Source organism: Contarinia nasturtii, unplaced genomic scaffold, assembly GCF_009176525.2.
Source record: "Contarinia nasturtii isolate CC-2019 unplaced genomic scaffold, AAFC_CNas_1.1 Cnas_scaffold_285, whole genome shotgun sequence".
Classification (NCBI taxonomy): Eukaryota; Metazoa; Arthropoda; class Insecta; order Diptera; family Cecidomyiidae; genus Contarinia; species Contarinia nasturtii.
In genome coordinates, this window is record NW_022197640.1 from 2,782,715 (window position 1) to 2,803,450 (window position 20,736).

Consider the following 20,736-nt stretch of genomic DNA (forward strand, 5'->3'; position numbering starts at 1 on the left):
ATAGAATGGGATAAAATTTATATGTTTTAATTTAAATAGCAAAACTCAATCGTTTTATCTCTCTTTCGCTATATACACGAACTACCGATGCTCATGTCATTTTCAGACGTTTGCTTGTTCACATCATCCACGAGGAAAGGCTATCAATGAGGCTGTATTTTCACTGTATACATACTGTTTTGGTGTGATATGTATTTTCAATGTCTTTCTATCTCTTTCATTCTTCTTAATCATGCTAGTTGAAGGACTTTCGCTAATTTTTATTTTTAGATCAAGTTTTGGGCGAAATTTTACCGCCCCATACATTCTCACATCTCTCACAAGCTCGAATTCAAAATCGATTTATTATGTATGTGAATATCAGAATAATTGTATGTGCACAATTGTATGAGCAAAACGTTTTTTTTTTTATTATTATCATGTGTGAAATGAGAATTTAAAAAAATGCCAAAAATAAGGTTTAAAAAAATGTCAAATCAAACTACTTGAAGTCTATGCGCACGTTGCTGAAGCCAATCATAAAAATGTCAATACTATAAAATGACAACTTTTCTATGTGCGTATTGCATGTGTTATTTATGATAATGCACTAATTTTTACGGTTGGAAATTGTTTTATTCCATTCCGACAGACAAAAAGATAACAACAAGAACTGTTGATATCTCGAAATGTTCACAATGCATACACGAATCATCACTCTCGCTTAACCAAAAATGTCCAAATTTTTTATTCTCTTGTTCTAAGATTACTCACATTGAAAAACAAAAAAAAACAAATTCTTGGGCACAGTAAAACAACACACAGGTTCGAAAAAAAATTTCTTAAAAAAAAAACAAAACACACAACAAACGCTTGGGTAGCGTAATGCTCAGTTTTTGAATCCGACTTCGCCGACTCACTGATCTCGAATGATGAATAATATCGGTGCAAAATATGGTACTATTTTCGCTTTGGCCGAACGATCGAAGATCGGAGTTGAGTAAGCGCAAAGCGAAGACGAAGACGACAAGACAAAATACGATACAAAGTAGAAAAAAATAAGAGAGAAGAAAAAAAGCTGTTCGTAATGACTAACACACTGCGGCCGATTCGAATATTGAATATATGTATGGAAACTCAAACTAACACCAACGCATCGTGCATCGCATTGACAACCGCTCGGTCGCACATCGCCTCTATCTCTAATACTGGATGAGCGCTCTGCTAATCCAGTGCACGCAATACTTGTATGCAATTCACCGTCACAAACACACAGACACATACACACATGCACACAGAGAATAACCGAATAAGGGAGATACACTAACACAACCGAAAATTGACACATCAAACGCTTAAGCTGAGTTCGTCGCAGCGTGAACGTGTTTGTGTTGCGTATCCGATCAATCGCTCGGATATTGTATTTAATATATATTAATGTACATGCTACTCATTTGTCTTGTTCATTCTTAAATTCTTGTTTTTATTTTGGTTGAATCAAGCGTAAAATCGTTTTGGCTATTAACTGAACAAGGGACGATCGAAATACATAACAGACAGTAAAAAGAAAATGACGATGACAACAATAACGAAAAAATCGACAAAATTGAATTGGGAAATTTTTCTTTGTTAAATATGAGACACTTTAGTCAAACTTTGCTGTGATTGCAACATGAAGAGAGCAAAAAAACCGATGAATATATACAACTTTTTTTTGTATTCGAACTTGTTATTCACGTGAAATTGCAGCCAAAATGCATATGAAAACAAAACAAAAATGAAAACTAGCAGCAACCATAATACTTGTTTAGAATGCATTTGAAGTTTGAACGTCGTTTTGTTATACACGGTCATTGCACAAGAATCTCAAGCCGTTTGATTGAAGAAAATTTGCTTTTATTTCAATTCTGATGTGGAATTTCAAGTCTCACGTCAAGCGACACCATTTCAAAACTTCTATTTGGGCATTTGTTTGGTTTGCTTTTGAAAATACGCCATTGTGTCACCCATATCAAGTTTCACTTTCGCTTCGATTTATTGATAATTAATTTTATTTGCCTCTCAATACGATTATCGATAAGAATTTCTCGCTTACCTCTCAACTAGTTTATGAATCATCGTTCAACGTTTACATTCCGATACGCCCGCAAAAATAGTGATCTCAATGTGACATTAGACCAAAATATCACCATTATTATCATCAATATTTAATTTTGGATTTTTTCGTACTATCACATGGATCCGGTAAACAATTTTTGGTAAATGGTTAATATTTTACGCAGTTCTAGTCATCTTGATCGTATTTTTAAAAAAATTATAAAAGCACTTGTAAGTAATAAGAAATATTTGGGTTGCTCCATAGTTAAAAGCTTCAAAAGTTTTTTTTAAATAATTTTATAAGCTTTTGCATGGCCATCTGTTAAACATTCAGGCAGGCAGTGTTTACTTGCTTTTGAAAAGCTTTTTTAATATCGCATATTATTTCAGCTAAAGAAATAAAAAACAAATGAATGCATTGTGCAAGGTTTTTTACCGTAGTAATTACGTTCGAATAATAACCGAAGCAAACAAATGTCAGAAAATACACAAAATATGCTCGAAATAAAACCAAATTGAATGAATTGTTTCTCGGTACATTTAATGTGCGTCAGCACTGGCTAAAAATATATACTAATTTCATCGAAAATGAATCAAAAATCACACGCAATAATTAATTAAGGTATAATCAAGGTCCGGCATCAATAAGTAACACCTTTGTCTCATCCGAATGTATATTTTGAATTCGCGTAAATTGCATGATGCATTTTATTTCAATAAATCAACATGTCGATTGAATGATGAACAAGAAAAAAATGGAAAGCGATCGATGATATAAGATTGTTTCAATTTAAACGGTTAATTTGTTGAATTTGTAAATTGAATTTTTGAAATTGTAAACGTTTTGTCGATTAGAATCGTTATAGAAGCTGAGTATAGGAAACGGTATCGTGCTAATGTCATTGGTATTAAATGGCAAACATTATTATGAAACATTACAAAATATGTACAAATGTAACTCTAATTATTTTCCATTAATGTCACACATATACAAATAATTGTATTTTCATGAGAGTGATGATAATGACTCTGAATTTGTTAAATTGTCACATAACGTCGTGCTCAATTTTCAATTGCACCAGTGCTTTATCTGAAACCCTGAAATTTACACAATGGCATAAATGAAGCAAAACTCTGCTGCTACTTGGTCGACGGTGTTTTTTCTTTCGTTTTTTTTGTAACTGTACTACCATTATAACTAGTTTTGGTCGAAATGAAATCGACTTTGTCATATTATTGACTACTTGATGTTTTCAATTTCAACCGAGTGTAAAATTAGTTTAATGACAATTATCGATCCTCGATCGAAATACTCGACATGTATTTATTCATTCGAATCTTATTTTAAATCTCAAGATAATAGTGACTCTACACATATACAATAAAAAAAAAATATTTGTGGCTGGGAAAACAATTTTGTCATTGTCATTATTTTATCACTATAGTAATAGAACGGTAAATCAACAGGCTGCTTGTTTTTATTTTTGTTTTATTTTGTTGACATGCAATATGTATGATAGATAATTGGCGCTGAAAATTTCAACGAAAACGTTTTAAAAGTATATATATATTATACATTAATCTTTTATTTCTATTTGATCTACGAATTTACTTTTTATGTTTTTATCGTATATTCAATTGACATTTTTTGTTTGTAATAAATTCGGCTTTTGTGTACCGAATAATTCTCAGTCTAACGCATTTCATTAACACCTCATTCAACCAATGTTATTTAATTTGTGAATCAGCATCAATCAACACCAGTATCGTTTAAGTCTGGTCTCATCTTTAAAATATACAATCGCATTCGATTTTGATGGGGAGCACCTCCAACATAATGCCATAATCGTTGGTATTGTTGTTGATTTAGTCTGCTGCCCATTTTATAATCATAACATTGCGTTTGGCTTCTTTTTTTTGTATTGGACGCAATAGTGTGTCACTGTTGCTTTTTTCTCTCTCATCTCTTGTCATCTTATTTTGCCAAAATGTTTATTAGTCTTATTTTGCCAATGTAAATACCCACCACTATGGCCGATTCAATGGCAATGAAGTAAAGTAAATCGTTGCATTCTACATACAATTTATACGTATGTAATGAATATGTGTATTTCTTAACAAAATAGGAACTGGGCAATTTAATTTGACTTCATTTTCATCACGTACCGAATATTTGTTATTGTCTCTCTTCATATCATCGTCGTCGTCGTTATTATAGTCATTGGCAATAAATATATCTTTTTTTTATTCGGCGGATATATTTGTTGTTTGCCTATTTCAAGTCTGTGGTAATTGTTAAGGTAATGAAGAATAAAAAAAATGAGTCGCAAATCATTGAAACACATATGAAAATAATATTTTCAAGGAAAATGTGCGAATTGAGTTCTTGATTTGTTTGTGTATGTCTTTCGTTCTTTGTTCATTGGTCAAATGTTAATGGCATAGCATAAGTAACAAGCAATCGGGAAATGAAATTTAAAAATGAAGCAGAAAACTAAGAAATAATGTGATGCGGTCGACTATTTGAAGGACCTTCAACGCGCGTAACGCACATTATATTTTTGTTTCTCTTCTCATTTGGTTTCTCTATATATAATTTTCAAAACGAACACACGAAAAACAAACCCACCGAAACATAATTTCAGAAAATTCATAAAATCTGAATACAAAAAAAAGAGGCAGAATATACAAACAAAACGTACGCACGCTTGATCATCGTTCATTTGAAGAAAATGAGAATAGAATATGGAATTATAGCAGAATTAGGTTCCCTTTGGTGTACGAGCCGCGTGTACACTACCACAAATTACAGTGTATTCAAAAATTTGCATTTCATGTTTCCGAGGTTCTTTTGCGCGTACATAGAAGTAGTTATTAAACTTGCAATTTTCATATTTCAAGCGAGTAATTCTTTTGCTTGTTTATTTTTCACATTATCATCGTTTGAGTGGCCGTCTCTCACTCGCGCCGTCTAACCTCAGTATGTATGACAAAGAGAAAATAGTCGAAGAAAATCCGATGCGCTCAGCAACACCATACGCATATGGGCGATTGAAAGAAATAAAAATTGCAAGAAAAATAAAAATGTAAATATCGCCCAAGCAAAAAGGGCTGAGCGCGACCATTGGAATTGGCGCACGCGCACAACTCGCACATGTACGCGATCTTGCCGAAATAAATAATACATACACACCGTTGTAAGAACGTTGCACGCGCGCTACCAAGCTAAATTATATGCAACATTATTTTTGCGAAATGATGTTAATGACATACAAAAGCATCAGAAAATGAATTGAAAACAAAAAAAAAATAATGCCAAAGCTTATTATGAATTTTCATGTAGTGTGTTTATTTTCCATTCGTGCATTGTATATGGTTTTCTGTATGTTTATGTGTGTATGTTTTTTCTCGCTAATTTTATTCTCATTTTCATTCTTATAAAATGATCACAGTTAATTTGAGCATTCTTTTGGCCAGGCATTTGTGATGGACCCAAAGAAGCAAAAGCAATATAACAACACAGTTTTAAAACAAAAAAGAATGGAACGTATATGCATGCCAACATGTGTGTACCATTGCGGGAAAAACGAAACGGACAATTCATTGAGCCAAGAGAGAAAAAAAATGAAAATTTTCTACTAAAACTTGTTGCATTTTGTAGTTAGGGCCCAATGTGTGTGTGTGTGTGTGCGCGCGCAATTCAATATGCAAACGCATTTTTCCACCGATGGACAGAGCACGTGACGATGTAAACACTACACACCACGTGAGATTCATATTCATGAATAGAAAATATTCTTAAATACAAACAATGATCATAATAATAGTTAATTTTCGCTCAAAGTCTCACTTATTTTTCGCACTTTTTGTTATTTATTTGTTTATCATGTATCTCTAGTTCTGCGGTTACTGATGTTGATGTGTTTTTTTTTGTTTTTCCCCTATTTTTTTATATTTCATTTGCGTTTTAATTTTTTTGGATACAAGTGGCTGCTTTTTCGGTTACACAATACCACAAAAAGAAAATGTTTGAAAACAAAACAAAAAATCGGCCACAAGCCAGCGTAAAGATTTTCGCGAGAGCAGTGGTCTCACTTCGTATCTCATTAAATGTTATCTCTGTCTATGTGTGTATGCTCGTTGCTCATGAAAACGAAAAAAAAAAACAATCAAACATCGTACGTTTTCTTACAGAGTTGTTCAAAAAATGATAATAGGAACTGTAATAATGTTGTTATTAATTAGCGATCGGCCATGTACTCCAAAGTAGACAATAATATGGGCGCAAAAGAAGCGAGCAAAGAAAAGACGCAAAAAAGCATTTTAAACAAAACAAGCGCATTTTTCTTTAATTTGAATGTAAACATTTTTTTTTATTTGAAAAGAATTACAATTTCGAATGGAAGAACTCTTCTTCCATCAGCGATCATGCCGGTTATACAAACATATTTGAATGTGAAGATGGCTGAAATTTTTAAGCGCCGCTTTACCGATTTTATTCTTTTTAATGCAATCGCATTCTATTGGTGGAATTAAATTAAAAGAAGATAGCATCACTATCTTCAAGCACATTGAATGCGTTTGCAATCGTCGGTGAGACGGTAAGAATTTCAATGCCGTGTGCAATAGCATCAACATAATTGTAGAGTGAATTAATCTAATTCAATTTGATGGTTTGTTGGACTTATTTTTTTTGATTGGGTTTTGTTGATTTCATAAGTGCTACGTACGTTGATGACTAGGTTGATGAATCGAAAGGGAAATGGTTATAATGACATGCGTAGCTTTGTCGGTACTTTTTTTGCTTCTTTGTATGTTTTTTTTCTTTCTTCACCATTTAGTTGTTTTTCCGACAAAAATTTATCATTGGAGCAATGTTATTGGGCCCATTGTTTTGTGCAATATCTTAACGTCACAAATGTATCAGAAATGATTTGTGATATTTTTTTCTTTCGCATTTTACAGCGGTCACGTTGATAGCCAATATGATTATCGTATTTGTATATGAATATGTTTTATCCAGCAAGTGTGTACGCACCAGCAGCATACGCGAATGAGACAGAAAACGTCATGCGGTCGCACAAGTAATTGTGCAAAGCAGCAATAGCAATAGCGCCAACAACAACAAACAATAATTTGGATTGTGATTTGTTGTTGCTACTGTTGATATCATAGCGTATTTTACAAGCGCGCACCTTCTCGCTATTGTACTGTGCCATGCTATACAACTATTATGTACAATAGAGTTTGAGATGTCTACTTCTTCTACCACCTGTTTTATATCTCAGTATTGTGTGATGCCAATACAGTTTTTATACGCTAACTGAAAAAAAGAGTGATTTTTAGCTCAGAATTTAGTGTATAAATAGTGGAAGCTCGTCGATTATTTTGTCAGTACAGATTTAGCCATTTGCTAGATAGTGTCATTTGCTTGAAAAATCGACAACGATCAAATACTAATAAGCTCTTTGTAGCAAATTTTACTTAAAGTTAAAAAAAAAAACAAACATATAAAAAACATATCATATATAAAATGGTTTCAATGAAAGTTGTAAGTTTTCGATATTTGAAAGTGATAAATGTGCATACGATACGACTTTTGTGAAAAGTGAAAATTATTCTTACTCATTGGATTAAAGTCACTCTTTTTGGAGGATAAAATTATTTTATCGAAAGGATAATCAGCTGAATATAGTTTGGCCAAAAAGAGAATTTCGCTGCGATTTATCCCAACACACAAACATAGATTTTTTTTGTTGTTATTTAATTTAAAAAGCGAAAGTTGAACATTTTCGATTTCTTTTTATTTTAAAAGATTATCCTCGTATTCGCCATCATTGCTTGTGCTGTTGCCATTCCAGCTGGTGCACCACAACCAAGACCCATTGCTCCAGTTGCTCGTCAACAGCGCGCCAACGCCGAATCAGAACAATTGACTAGTGGTGCCGACGATCAAGACTTGAAAGCATCTTCATCGTATGGATATGGGTAAGAATTAAAGTCAATTTTCGTTGATAGTTGATTTGGATATATTTTGCTTTTTTTGCTGCTAGATATTACGGTGGTCTTGGTGGATACAGTGGTCTCGGTGGATACGGCGGATACGGAGGCTATGGCGGATACCCATATGCTTACTCTTACGGTAAATATAAATTACAGTTTGAAAATACAAAATAAATTGTTTTAAATCCGAAATTGACAATCAAGAAAAAAAAACATTTTGAACATATTGTGGATTTTGAAAACATTTCCACGACTCATCAAAATTAGTGAATCTTGTTGAATCCTTTACAAATGATGAAAATACAGAAGAAATAACATAATAAAAAAATTGTTTGATATATTTACAAAAAGGTTATCCTGGCTATGGATATGGTTATTACAGCAGCTTCCCATACTCACGAGGTAAGCACTCATCAATTGAAAAATCAACAATTTTTTGAAAACTTTGTTTTTCTAAATGATTTCTATTTTATTTTCAGGATACGGAGGTGACCTTACTTTTTTACTTTAAATTTCAAATTTATAATGTTTGCTAACTATTTCTCTTTAAATTTAATTTTTCAGGATACTATGGAGGTAAAATTTTGATAAAAAATTACTTGATTCCTCATAGATGAGGATATTATGTTGTCGATACAAGAATATTTTTAATTTTTTTTTCAGGATATTATTAAAAATCTTCGGCCAACCAAGAATTTTCGACGCAAATAAATCGACGTGGTGTTTATATACCATGCCGAATGGATAAACTGATTAATTAATTTCGCATTTGTCTCCTTTTCAAAATAATTATTTCTTTTTTGTTTGTATTATTTTTAACGTTTACTCTCCAATCAACTACCTTCTTTCTATCTCTATTCGATCCCCTGATTATAATACTGCTTTTTTCTTACAACTACTACAAATTCGACGATTTTTTTTATCGAACGACAAAACAAAATAAGCAAACTGCCATTTCCAAAACTAAAAAGCAAACAAAAATAATTCCATTCAGTACATCAATTTTGAAGCGAGCACATATGAATGCAAGATATACTATGTTTGGTATACGAATGGCACAAGTGTGTGCATGCGCAACCGATTGTGCTGAATGGAATATCTCTTTTCAATTTTTTTTTTGTACAATATGAAAAACATACAACAATGATCAATAAAATGTGTATACCGTTTGTAAAAAACAACAATTAAAACTCCATGTCTTTTATTTATTGAGCCTAAAATTGGTTTGCAATTACAATTACCATTGAAAATCGTTTAATGCCGATCGTGCAATTTAAAAAAAAACTTCGCTTGGATAAAATATAATCATCATTAATGTATAAAAGTTGATTTAATTCAAACGTCAGATGCAAAATTACTCGCAATATTCACTGACTCAGCATATTTATGGACGTAGTTTTCTTTTTTGTGTACAAAGCAATTCTTCTTCATTCGTATGAATTGTTAAATGATAAAGAGAGGCAAATTAAAAGATTGATATAATTAAATGTGATTGGTTCAACACACTAGGTGATTGTTATGTGGTTGACTAAATTTAAATATCTAAATTTACTGGCCATCTGTTTGTTTGAATTATAATAAACAATTGATGTGCAATGCAGTTCAATTATTCAATCTAAAGTCGTTATAAATTTAATTGTCATAAAGTATACATTAAAATTATCACACAGGCCGCGAGATGAAACATCAAAATGCATTAAATAAGCAGCGATAAAACACATACATTTGAATAGAGAGAAAAAGAGAGAGAGAAAAAATGAAAGAAATGTGATCTTGATTCCATTCCACCCTTGTGCAGTACAGCGGTAGTAATAATTGGATAACATTTATAGAAAGAATTAAGACACATTGTCCGATTAAATACATACAAACCAGTTAATCGGGTTCAACGATAAAGAATCATAATACCATTTTCATGTTCATTATTAACATCGGTGGTAGCCGATAAATTAGCAATGTTAATAGATTGTTTAATATTTCATCAAACTGGCAGCGCATTGTTTGTGTAATATACAGTACAATAAATTATGTATGTTTATAACCATTTTGTTCATAGCACATTATTGCAAGCGGATCTTTCTTTTCAACACCATAAAATGCATATTAATTGTCTTTAGCTAAGTAAATCAAATCAAAGGCGGTCATTCAATTTTTCGTGTGTTTTTTTTTTGTATTTTTCGTTTCGAAAAATTCTCTTCTAAAGTATTTGGTATGTTCAATCAAAAGTAATGCATAAAAATTAGCTGTGTCACAGTTACAGCAACAAAAATAAGAAAACAAATTGAAATTCTGTCTGCTGCTCGAAGCACAAAGAAACCACTCGAAGCATTTAAAGTATTGGATCATTGTTTCGGAATGGTAATGAATTAAGTGCATCGCCTCATCGCCGTTGACAGTTAACTACTGATTTGTTCACGTTGTGTTGTGCTTTGCTTTATGTGCGTTTTCCTCTCTTATAGTCGTTCGTCGTTTTTTATGCTGTCTTTTCTTTTTCAGTATGTGTGTGTGTGTGTGTGTGCTTTTTTTCATTCAATTTTTAATCATCGCAAAAACCTCCTATCTGTTTTTAATCGCTCATTTTTCAACTGTTGAAATATAAATTGGAAGCGTTTATTTGAATTTTCAATTTCAATACAGAGAGTCCCATAGGAACATTTAATTAATTTATGAGAAAATTAGTCATGTGCAACAAACGTAATTCAATGGAGTTTCTATTGAAAAATCAACCGAATGTACATATTGTTTGATTCATTTAATTCGACGTTGTGGCAAAGAAACATCCACATGAAAAATGACCACAAACAATATTTGTGGGATTCGCGGGAGTAGAAACAGTAGCTGCGCGCATGTGTGTGTATGTGTGCTGTTCTCTTTCTCTTTTTCTCTATTTTTTTTCTCACTGAAAACATGGAAATGCATATGATGTACTGTAGAATGGCATTGATTCATTAATGATGATACACAATACGATGGAAATTACGATTTAAATAAATTATCACACAATTTCAAAGCTTTTGTTTTCAAAATCCATTTTATTTTTTCATTCAGTTGAACCGATTTTGAATTTGACCAATTTGACAGTCAGTGGAATTTCAGACTCTTTTGTTTTTGTGGGAGACTTTTTCCGACAACGGTAACAGCGACAGTTCAGAAGCATCAATCGATGCTGTAAATTTGATGTAATAACATCTCTCGCGATGGATGTGTTAAAATCGTGTAGCATTTCAATGCCTTAATCGAATCATTAAAGCGACGAATCACCGCGTTTTAAACGTCGTTTATTTATTTAATAGGTCATAAAAAGTGATCACACACACACACGAATTGGCATGAGATCATAATTATTTAAAATCACGTTTTATGTTCTTAATAATATATATTAACTTATTATAGAATTTGTGTAACATTGGCTGAGAATTACAGGAATTTATATTGACCGACGAGAATGACAACGGGAACTAGACGACAGATCTCGAGTGAAATATTTTTTTAGAACAAGGTTTGATGTCTGTCGATTGAGAAAATATCTTATTATCACGAATTTTGATATCATATTTACTTATCTTCTGTATATTAAATTCACGAACCTAATCTTTCGACGTCAAATGTTGATTCATTCCTTTGATGAACGAATGAACAACGTCGATTGAAAAAAAAAGAAAAGAAATATAAATATATAAACTGTTAACACAGAAAATTATTCAAGAATGTGCTGCATCGTTTTGAAAGTAAAATCGAGACTTGAATAACTCAAATGTTTCGAAGAGTTCGATATAACCAATATCCAAGCTCTATCTGACATGGAATCGCGCGCGTCTAGGTCTTTCTGCTTGCGTGGGTTCAATCAAATTGCTGAAATCCTCTTTTTTAAGGTTTGTAGTGCAATAAATGTGTGTAAGTGCGTTTATTTCAATTTACGAAATGTGTGCGGGAATTTTTTTTTTCTGTAGTTTTTGCGGAAAATACGCATGATTGAGCCCAAGCAACCAAACAAACAACCATCAAAGACATAAAATGTCCACATGCTCAATATCATAACATTATGCCGAGATCTTGAGAGTCATAGCCAACCAAAGCATGTGCGTGTTGTTTGGGAAAGAAATGTGTATTATGATGAACGTGTTCAACAATTACATTTTGTTGTTGTTGTTGTCGTTCATTCTTTTTATTCATAAAATCAAACCTATGAATTATCGTTCATTATTCATCATAATTTGAATATATGTGCGTATTACTTGCGATTTGTTCACCGTTTTATTGTTATTTCATCGTTGTCATTCGATTTCGTTCATCACACAGCATTTTTGGTTATATACGTATAATGTTCCTTCTTTTGGTGTGTGGTTGCGATTGTTTTTTTGTTTGCTTGATTCGTTTTATTATGTGGACATCTCTTGTGATATGCAATCGCAAGTGGCCCGGGCATGAGCCATGCTCTATGGAAATGTTTGAATGAAGACAAACAAACGGTGCGCGCGTACACATTTAATGTACGTAAAACGACCAAGGAAAATGAAAATGAAAACGAAATTCTTGGCATGCTGTCCATTGATCCGCGCACTGAGTTTTGTATAAATTTATTTTGTTTTTTTTTTCTTCTTCTTTGATTTCGCATACGATTTCAATGCGTTTTTAGGAAAGGAAATCGCTTTAATTATGTATTTATATATCTCTATTATTATAATTAAAATTAATATTGTTGCAATACCATTTTTTGTTTCTTTTTTTTTTGTCATTTTCATTGAGAATACAAATTTCTGCCACTCTACGCGATCGATTTGAATTGAATGTATGTGTGTGTGTGCGCCAAATGCATAGAAAGAGCGTAAAAGAATGAATATACAATTGAAATGAACCTACAATTGTTGTTGCTATTTAGATGGTTGAAGAGTATTATATACACTACTATTATTAAATTAATATTTGCGTTTCTTTTCTTTTTACAAGTTGCAAATGTTGTGATTTTAGTATAAAAGAGCATCCATCAGTCCATTGTTCGTCAGTCACAGATTTGGTGTCGATAGATAGATAGCGTAGAACAAAGAGTCAGCAAGCCCAGCGAGTACATTACAAAACCAAAGAATAAAAAAAAACCAGCGATTGCATACCATCGGCGAATATAAAAAGTCGCAGTCAAATTAAATAATTCATTCATTCATCGTCAAGTCGCAGGCAAGAAAGAAAGAAGTAAAAAAATGTGTGCCACCAGAGCTGTGAGTGCAATTTGAAATTTTTATCCGCACAAAATCCATTTTTCTTCTCTTTAACGTATTTAAATTGCGATGCACATACCACATTCTATATCCATAGTGAATAAAATACGTGATACTGATTGGAATCAATAATGCATTTTTTGCATTGTTTTCACATTCTGCGTTTTTGTTCTGTGCTTCATTTTTTTTTTTTTTTTTTTTCGTTAAATTCGATTTTGTCGCGCCGATTCCATCTTTATACATATTTGAGTTGCATTTTATTAAAGATGTTAATTTGTTGCTAGGTTCTTATTCTATTGTTTGCTGTTGTCGCATGTGCTGTGGCCATTCCGGCCGCTGTGCCAGAACCAGCATCGCCAGTTGGAGCACCACTTGGTGGACTTGAACCACGTGGTTTGGAGAAGCGTCAAATTGATGGACTCGAAGCCGGAGCGGGACCAGAACAATCACAAGATTTGAAAGGATCATCATCGTACGGCTATGGGTAAATGAATGCCGGAAGAAGAAGGAGGACAATTATCGACGTCTACCGTTGTACAATATGTTTTAATGTTTCTTTACTCCAATCAGATTCTATGGAGGTTACTATCCATACTACCGACCATACTATGGTGGATGGGGCTACCCATACTACGGCGGATACGGTAATTAATTTTATGATCAATTTTACTTATATCTTTTTTCAAATAATAAACATTTCTTTTGGATAAACCCAATCATTAATTTATTATTTTCTGAACAAATATTTTCAAAATTCTTTTAGGATACCCATACTACTACCGTTCCTACTATCCCTACCGTTCATATGGTAAAAAATTTAACGATTTTTTCTAATCACAAGAGTTTTATTTTTAATTCTAGCGCCTTTTTATCCAGGGTACGGATATGGTGGCTTTTGGTAAATAATATTTGGATTCTTTCACACGGAACGAGCTTTCTAAATAATCAACTCAATCATTGCATTCATCTCCCCCTGATGTTTTCTCAGCTTTAGATGTTCACATTATTTTGACTTTTCCTACCATTTTTATGTGATTTTTCTATATTACATTTTTTTTTTTTTTTTGCTATTCAAATAAAGTTTGCAAGAATCAAATTATCACGATTTTTTATTTCATCATAAGCTAATTTCTAGATTGATACTAAAAATAAATTGAAAATAAATCGTTTCAATTTCACGTATACTATAACACAAAACGAACAATAAACAAAATTAGTATCATTATAGAGTAATGATACGTTAAAGTAAACTATATTTAAAGTTAATTGTGCGTTGCAATCGTAACGGCACTCAAACATACCATCCTTTGACTTTGGAAACTTTTGATGAAGCACAATAAACTTTTGCCGCTTTCAACCCGGCAAACCATCTTCATGTGTAAATAGACGCTATCGCCCCAATGTATGCAATACATTTACATCTTAACACTTCGTCATTTTTTCATGGAGTGCATGCTAGAACTGGAAATAAAACTTTTCAAATCCGTTCTTTTGAAGTTTTTTTCATCAAACATAATAAATTAATTGGTTGCCATAAAAAATGAGAAAAGGTTCATTTCATTCACTTTCATATCAAATTCACGAATAGAAAATTTATTGATCGCTACCACCAGATTATATGGCCATATTTCGTGGAGCGATTTTGACGATTTAATTTACTTCAATTTCACGCTTCAAAATGAGCGAAATATCAAATAAATAATGTTTTTCATATTAATATGCTGTTGATGGACGAAAATATTTTTGTATATTCCATTTTTTCTACATGAAACAATGGAAATGGAAAGCAAATGAATGAATTTTTAGAAAAAAATTGAAAACAAATCGTAATTAGCGCTCATGCGCTGAAATAATAACAAACAAAATCCTCGTACAATAAAAATGAAGCCGAACAAAAACTGTATTTAAATAAATTTCTTATCAAGATGTTCGCATATTCAACAAAATAAGACAACCAATCGTTATCAAGTTGAGATGGTGATTCATTCACGAAAGATACTAACGAAAGAGAGTGAAATTATTCAAGACGATACAGTATATTTGAAGTATCCACTCGAACTGCAGTTAACGCATTTGAACAAGTGTGACCAGTGTGTTTTGGTGCGGTGACAGAGAAAGAGAGAAAAGAATAATAGACTCATTTCAATGTGCGTTCTTTTAATTTATTGTGGCAAGTGTTTTTCTTTTTATTGATCTGTCTTCAAATCAACATTTCTATATATTTTACGCTCAATTTAGGCTCGTCACAAAACCCGATTGAATAAAACAACTTTATTGGATCAGCTGAAGTTTTCGACAAAAAAAAAACTTTTAAAATTAAACTATAATAAATAAAATTGAACGCTGCAATCAAGCTCTAGAATTAAACGTAATCAAATTGAGTAAAAACTGATTGAGGACATTGTGATGAATAAAGAATCTCATTAAATCGTATTCACATAGATTCCAAAATAAGCAGCGTGCGTGTTTTCATTTTTGTTCGGTAAACAAAAAGCGAAGAAGAAGAGACCAAAGGTTGACACGTCATAGAGAGCGCGCACATAAACAATACACCAACATGACTGACACTTCGAATGACATTTCAGTTGGAAGTTTAACCGAATTGCAGAACATAAACAATGTTCAACGAACAAATAAACTTTGTGATGCATTTCAAAAAACATTCAATTGTGAACCAAAGTTCTTTGTCAACGTTCCCGGCCGGTGGGTTAACCTATTTGCATACAAACATTTGAAGAATTTCAATGTGTCTGTTTTGTTTTCTATTTCAGGGTGAATTTGATCGGTGAACACATCGATTATTGTGGTTATCCCGTATTGCCGATGGCAATTGAACAAAGTATTTTACTCGCTGTTGCACCGTCCGAAGATCGTTATTTGCATATAACAAACACAAATGAACGATACAAACCGTTGAAATGTCCTATCGATAATATCATGTATGTAAATTATTATGATTTTATTTCGGTCAATTTTAAATGATTTCATTGTTGATTTTCACACATTTTTCGTAGAGTACAGGTGCCTGAAAATGGAACACCACCAGAATGGTACAACTATTTTTTGTGCGGTGTTAAAGGAATCTACGATGAATTACCAAATGGTCCGCAATGGGGAATGTTAGTTACTGTTTCCGGGAATATTCCACCAGCAGCTGGTCTATCAAGCTCCAGTGCATTGGTTAGCGCTGCCACATTGTGCACGAGCTTTGTGAATAAGGTTCATCATCATTTCAAAGATAAATTGCGTACATTCTATTTATTGGCTAATTTTTTTTTTTCCCTTTTTTCTTCATCGAACAAAATAGTTTTCGTTGAACAAAACAACGCTTGCCGATATTTCAGCGAAATGTGAAAGATATATTGGTACACAAGGCGGTGGAATGGATCAGGCAATTGCATTTTTGGCCATTGAAGGATGTGCACAATATATCGAATGGGAACCATTAACGGCAACATCAACCGCTCTACCGTCGAATGCATTCTTTGTCATTGCAAACAGTTTGACCAAGGCAAATAAAGCAGCCACCTCTGATTTTAATCAACGTGTCATTGAATGTCGTTTAGCTTGTCGAATTCTTGCCAAAAGTGCAAATTTACCGTGGCGAGAACTGGAACGATTTTCAACGCTACAAAAACGATTACAATGTTCGCTTACCGATTTTGAAAGGTTTGCTGATCGTATTTTAACGCGAGATTTATACTCAAGAGATGATATAATTAATTTCTTGGAAGTAGATGAAAATGAATTTGAAAATCAATTACTTACGCCGAATACAAAACATTTGGAAAAATTCAAATTACGTCAACGTGCCATGCATGTCATTCAAGGTAACGAGACATTTGTCCATTGATTGGTCTAGTTAAATTGATTAATCTATTTGTAGAATCAATTCGAGTGACCCGATTCCGTGAAGTGGCTACCAAAAGCAACAATATCGAAGAATTGGGCAAATTGATGAGAGAATCACATTTAAGCTTGAATGAATTGTACGAATGTTCACACGAGAATCTAAATCGATTGGTCGATATTTCAGATCGGTTCAATATCAGTGCACGTCTTACTGGCGCTGGGTAAATTTCAATAATCGTGAATGAATTTTCCAATCTAATAGTTATTGATTTGTCTTTAGTTGGGGCGGATGTATTGTAGCCATTTGCGATTCGTTGGAAACTAGTTCAAAGTATATAGCTGAGTTGAAGGAGAAATATTTCAAGAATTTGCCTGACTATGATGAAAACGAAGCTGATAACATTGTATTCGTTACGAATCCACAACGCGGTGCAACAATATACTTGAATGCCCAATAAATATTGCAAGTTAATTTTGAAAATTAAACGCCAATAATTACAAAGATCCAAAATAAAAAAAAAGTAGTAGAGATTACCAAATTTATTATCCAATTTTCCAAATCGTTTTGATGTGGCGTCATCTTTTGTTAAAGCTTCTAACCAACATATAGCCAATGAAGAATAACAGTTTAAACGATTTTGACATTAAAACCAAAATAAACGGCAAATTAGGTTATGTTTGAGTTTGCAAAATGTTGTTCATCTTTTTTAGCTTATAAAGTGTGTGGTAAATAAATGAAATGTTGAAGTCATTTAATATTATAGCAAAGCGATTCCTACAAACATCCGCCGTCAATCTCAAAGGTCATGCAAAATGGCAAAATATCAAACACATAAAAGCGGCAAATGATAAAATACGTTCTATGATGATTACACGACAATTGAGATTGCTTCGTATTGCTGCCAATGGTTTGTATTTAAATATTATGCTTGGAATTCAATTTATGCGACCAACTTGTATATACATTTCTCTGACTACAGACGGTGGTTCACCAGTCCCCGAAACAAATCCAATGTTACGCGATGCAGTTGCAGAGGCAATACGACGTGATGTACCAAAGACAACGATTCAAAATTTCTTAAAGAAGCTATCGGAAATTAAAGATAAACCAATTCAGAGATACTTGTACGAGGGACGGATGTACAAAAAACTTTATGTTGTTATCAGCATGTTTCCGAACAGCGTGGGGCTGGCTAAAATTCAAATCGCAACCGTATTTAGAAAACATTTGGTGGAAGCGATAAATGCAAAACGAGTATTCAATGAGCGTGGCGTAATCAATGTCACTGCTCGAGATGGTATCAGTCTCGAACATATTGAAGACGAATGTCTAAGTGATGCCATCGAGTGTGGAGCTGAAGATATTGAAGTCTATAATGCTGCCGAACGACAAGTTTCGTTTTTCTGTGATCCAAATGAATTTCTTAAAGTTCGACAAAAACTTTCGGCTCTTGGACATAAAGTGGAACACTCAGAGTGCGAATTCTTTCCAAAAACACAATTAGTTCAATTGAAAGAATCGGAATTAAATGATTATAAAAACTTCAAAAGTAAACTAATCGAATTTGATGGATTTGATGAAATTTATGATAATTTAGATGATGACAACGATGAAAATGCGTGAATAGTGGACGACCGTTTATTTACCACACATTTTGTAAATAAAAGATAAAATAAAAATATGAATGATGATTGTTAGTAAATTTTTTGGGTGTTTTATTTTTTGGAATTCTTTCGAAGGAAACTGCTCCTTTGTTTTTGCTTAATTCCGTTTTATTATCAATTTTTTTCTGCAATTTAATTGACTGAATCCAATTAGATTATACTTTAAATAGATTTGTTTTTCTCAGAGATAATATAATCATTCATTCAATTTCTCAATAAATGAACAAAAAAATTGTTTTTGTTTGCGAAGAGATAAGGTTTATTAATTTAATTTTAATCTAGCACATTAATTTTCCACTTATTTTGTTTATTACTTGTCACAAATAATCAAAATGACCATTATTTGGTCTTACAATCGTTACTTGTTTAAAATGATCATTAATCAGCCAAATATTGTAATTGACATCCAAAGACATTCACGATATTTTGAATAACTCACTTTGAATAACTTTTTATTTTATGGATACATCATTGAGATTAAAGAACTATAAAATCTGGCATTCCAATAAACCTATTGTTCTGTTCTAAAATATGTTGGAAACTTTACCTCAGTAAATTCTCGATTGTTCAAAATCCACGTTGATCCATTTTCGGATACTTTTAGTACACGCAATAAACTTTTGGCGCACTCTTCTGGACTGAATTAGAGAGAAGACCGTGACATTTGTTTATTGTTTCAAAAATATTAAAATTTATTTACATACGTTTGACTACCGTGCATTTTGGCAAAATTTGAAATGTCGTCGGCTCCATTAGTTCCGAACATATTTGATGTTACATTTTGATACAGAGTAGTGATGGTGGTGCCTGGGCAAATCATAACAAATTTAATGCCCAGTTCAGCTACCAAATTTTGATGTGCCAGCGCCCGGGTAAAACCGATTATTCCAAATTTACTTGCACTATCGCGGAGTATATATATCATTATGGTAATTTATTTGATTTATCAGAATATAAGATGTAAATATACTACCAATAGGCAGGTAAGCAAAAAAATGGATCAAGCCCAGCGATCGATGACACATTTACAATCATTCCACCACGTCCACCTTTGCTAACACTCATATGTTCTATTGCGGTCAAAGTTCCATACATAACTCCAAGCTTTGTATTCAAGCAAAAAAAAAAAAAAAACATTTTTGACGAATTATTATGTGGTTAGCTGGTACTCAGTTAATACTTACAAGATTTGTATTAATTACATCTTCGATGTCGGATTCGTTTGAGATTGCTGCGCAATTGGCCAAAACATCAACATAGCCAAAAGTGTTGATAAGTTCTTTGAAAGTATTCTCAATTTCAACTTTGTTACGAACGTCAACTTTACGAAATAAAACATTATTTTTTGGAAATGCCGATTTTAAATCAGCAATTGCATCAGTTTGATCAACAATATCGAATATAGCAATTTTCTGTGGAAAAACAATTTTTTTTTTCTAATTTTCAAGTAATAATATTATCATAATTCTAAGAAAATTCTGAATTTTAAAAGTGAATAACCATTTTAACCTCGATATCAGTTGCCAGAAGCTGTTTAACAAAATTTAGGCCAATACTTTCTCTTTTACCACCACCAATGACTACAAAACTTTGCTCTTCAAATTTCATCTTTGAAATAAGAATCAATATTCGCGTTTGTTAAATTTAATCAAAATGAACAGACCAGACAGCAACTTCTTCTATATATATTGCAAAGTGTACGTCAATTTCATTTTATTTATAAACCGCTATATAATCTATATGCACATTAATTGGTCTCATTTACATTAAAAACCCATAAAAATTAGCCATGTTTGCAGACCCTGCACGCATATTTTAATTGCTCAATTTTGGTAAGTTTGACGAATGCACACATTATATTGAGATATTTTCAGCCAGATACCGTCAGGCGCTGAAATGTGAAAATAATAAAAAGTGATTATTGCAA

The 20,736-nt window shown here is 32.6% G+C and overlaps 6 protein-coding genes across 16 annotated transcripts in view; 4 read left to right on the plus strand and 2 right to left on the minus strand.

Annotated features, from left to right (window-relative positions):
* The window catches only part of LOC116337788 (PDZ and LIM domain protein Zasp), a 48,688-nt gene extending 47,687 nt beyond the window's left edge, over nucleotides 1-1,001 (minus strand). For 4 of the 7 annotated variants that reach the window (XM_031762672.1, XM_031762675.1, XM_031762671.1 and 1 more), the window contains exon 1: nucleotides 754-999. The gene's annotated coding sequence lies outside the window, so the exon portion shown is untranslated. Of the gene's footprint in view, nucleotides 1-753 lie in introns of all 7 variants that reach the window. The other 3 variants (XM_031762670.1, XM_031762669.1, XM_031762668.1) reach the window with 1 other exon arrangement.
* Nucleotides 1,002-7,458: 6,457 nt separating this feature from the next.
* On the plus strand, nucleotides 7,459-9,269 carry LOC116337582 (shematrin-like protein 1). The gene is made up of 7 exons (XM_031762262.1): nucleotides 7,459-7,627; nucleotides 7,892-8,064; nucleotides 8,130-8,218; nucleotides 8,431-8,481; nucleotides 8,559-8,567; nucleotides 8,644-8,655; nucleotides 8,743-9,269. The coding sequence occupies exons 1-7, from the start codon at nucleotides 7,610-7,612 to the stop codon at nucleotides 8,751-8,753; spliced, it is 363 nt and encodes a 120-aa protein (XP_031618122.1). The 5' UTR covers nucleotides 7,459-7,609; the 3' UTR covers nucleotides 8,754-9,269.
* A 3,803-nt stretch (nucleotides 9,270-13,072) lies between these two features.
* On the plus strand, nucleotides 13,073-14,311 carry LOC116337718 (prisilkin-39-like). Of its 2 annotated transcripts, XM_031762515.1 has the most exons (5): nucleotides 13,073-13,292; nucleotides 13,577-13,776; nucleotides 13,863-13,936; nucleotides 14,056-14,100; nucleotides 14,169-14,311. In XM_031762515.1, the coding sequence occupies exons 1-5, from the start codon at nucleotides 13,275-13,277 to the stop codon at nucleotides 14,192-14,194; spliced, it is 363 nt and encodes a 120-aa protein (XP_031618375.1). In that variant the 5' UTR covers nucleotides 13,073-13,274; the 3' UTR covers nucleotides 14,195-14,311. The 2 variants fall into 2 exon arrangements, with proteins under 2 accessions (XP_031618375.1, XP_031618376.1); XM_031762516.1 differs by lacking the exon at nucleotides 14,056-14,100 and having other exon boundaries at nucleotides 14,154-14,311.
* Nucleotides 14,312-15,307: 996 nt separating this feature from the next.
* On the plus strand, nucleotides 15,308-17,829 carry LOC116337741 (N-acetylgalactosamine kinase). 3 transcript variants are annotated; one of them, XM_031762582.1, is made up of 8 exons: nucleotides 15,308-15,439; nucleotides 15,531-15,673; nucleotides 15,735-15,995; nucleotides 16,064-16,231; nucleotides 16,307-16,511; nucleotides 16,600-17,122; nucleotides 17,179-17,365; nucleotides 17,425-17,829. In XM_031762582.1, exons 3-8 carry the CDS (start codon nucleotides 15,850-15,852, stop codon nucleotides 17,600-17,602), a joined length of 1,407 nt encoding a protein of 468 aa, XP_031618442.1. In that variant the 5' UTR covers nucleotides 15,308-15,439; nucleotides 15,531-15,673; nucleotides 15,735-15,849; the 3' UTR covers nucleotides 17,603-17,829. The 3 variants fall into 3 exon arrangements, with proteins under 3 accessions (XP_031618442.1, XP_031618441.1, XP_031618440.1); XM_031762581.1 differs by having other exon boundaries at nucleotides 15,531-15,660; XM_031762580.1 differs by having other exon boundaries at nucleotides 15,531-15,995.
* Nucleotides 17,824-18,847, plus strand: LOC116337742 (probable transcriptional regulatory protein TM_0466). Its single transcript, XM_031762583.1, has 2 exons — nucleotides 17,824-18,052; nucleotides 18,125-18,847. Exons 1-2 carry the CDS (start codon nucleotides 17,884-17,886, stop codon nucleotides 18,766-18,768), a joined length of 813 nt encoding a protein of 270 aa, XP_031618443.1. The 5' UTR covers nucleotides 17,824-17,883; the 3' UTR covers nucleotides 18,769-18,847.
* Nucleotides 18,848-19,230: 383 nt separating this feature from the next.
* Nucleotides 19,231-20,515, minus strand: LOC116337384 (alcohol dehydrogenase 1-like). 2 transcript variants are annotated; one of them, XM_031761898.1, is made up of 5 exons: nucleotides 20,310-20,515; nucleotides 19,994-20,221; nucleotides 19,783-19,913; nucleotides 19,514-19,711; nucleotides 19,231-19,447 (listed from the first exon to the last, which is right to left on the minus strand). In XM_031761898.1, the coding sequence occupies exons 1-5, from the start codon at nucleotides 20,415-20,417 to the stop codon at nucleotides 19,321-19,323; spliced, it is 792 nt and encodes a 263-aa protein (XP_031617758.1). In that variant the 5' UTR covers nucleotides 20,418-20,515; the 3' UTR covers nucleotides 19,231-19,320. The 2 variants fall into 2 exon arrangements, with proteins under 2 accessions (XP_031617758.1, XP_031617759.1); XM_031761899.1 differs by having other exon boundaries at nucleotides 20,319-20,514.
* Nucleotides 20,516-20,736: the final 221 nt, after the last annotated feature.

What these genes read in the sequence shown, in the direction of transcription:
- LOC116337742 (XM_031762583.1), top strand. Translation starts at nt 17,884, where the DNA reads ATGTTGAAGTCATTTAATATTATAGCAAAGCGATTCCTACAAACATCC. An exon ending in GCTTCGTATTGCTGCCAATG is followed by an intron (nt 18,053 to 18,124) that starts GTTTGTATTTAA and finishes CTCTGACTACAG; the next exon opens with ACGGTGGTTCACCAGTCCCC.
- LOC116337741 (XM_031762580.1), top strand. Translation starts at nt 15,850, where the DNA reads ATGACTGACACTTCGAATGACATTTCAGTTGGAAGTTTAACCGAATTG. An exon ending in GCACGAGCTTTGTGAATAAG is followed by an intron (nt 16,512 to 16,599) that starts GTTCATCATCAT and finishes CGAACAAAATAG; the next exon opens with TTTTCGTTGAACAAAACAAC. An exon ending in TGCCATGCATGTCATTCAAG is followed by an intron (nt 17,123 to 17,178) that starts GTAACGAGACAT and finishes ATCTATTTGTAG; the next exon opens with AATCAATTCGAGTGACCCGA.
- LOC116337718 (XM_031762515.1), top strand. An exon ending in CCCATACTACGGCGGATACG is followed by an intron (nt 13,937 to 14,055) that starts GTAATTAATTTT and finishes AAATTCTTTTAG; the next exon opens with GATACCCATACTACTACCGT. An exon ending in CTATCCCTACCGTTCATATG is followed by an intron (nt 14,101 to 14,168) that starts GTAAAAAATTTA and finishes CTTTTTATCCAG; the next exon opens with GGTACGGATATGGTGGCTTT.
- LOC116337384 (XM_031761898.1), bottom strand. Translation starts at nt 20,417, where the DNA reads ATGAAATTTGAAGAGCAAAGTTTTGTAGTCATTGGTGGTGGTAAAAGA. An exon ending in CTGATATCGAGGTTAAAATG is followed by an intron (nt 20,222 to 20,309) that starts GTTATTCACTTT and finishes GTTTTTCCACAG; the next exon opens with AAAATTGCTATATTCGATAT. An exon ending in AAAATGCACGGTAGTCAAAC is followed by an intron (nt 19,448 to 19,513) that starts GTATGTAAATAA and finishes TCTCTAATTCAG; the next exon opens with TCCAGAAGAGTGCGCCAAAA.
- LOC116337582 (XM_031762262.1), top strand. An exon ending in TCTTCATCGTATGGATATGG is followed by an intron (nt 8,065 to 8,129) that starts GTAAGAATTAAA and finishes TTTTGCTGCTAG; the next exon opens with ATATTACGGTGGTCTTGGTG. An exon ending in CCCATATGCTTACTCTTACG is followed by an intron (nt 8,219 to 8,430) that starts GTAAATATAAAT and finishes ATTTACAAAAAG; the next exon opens with GTTATCCTGGCTATGGATAT.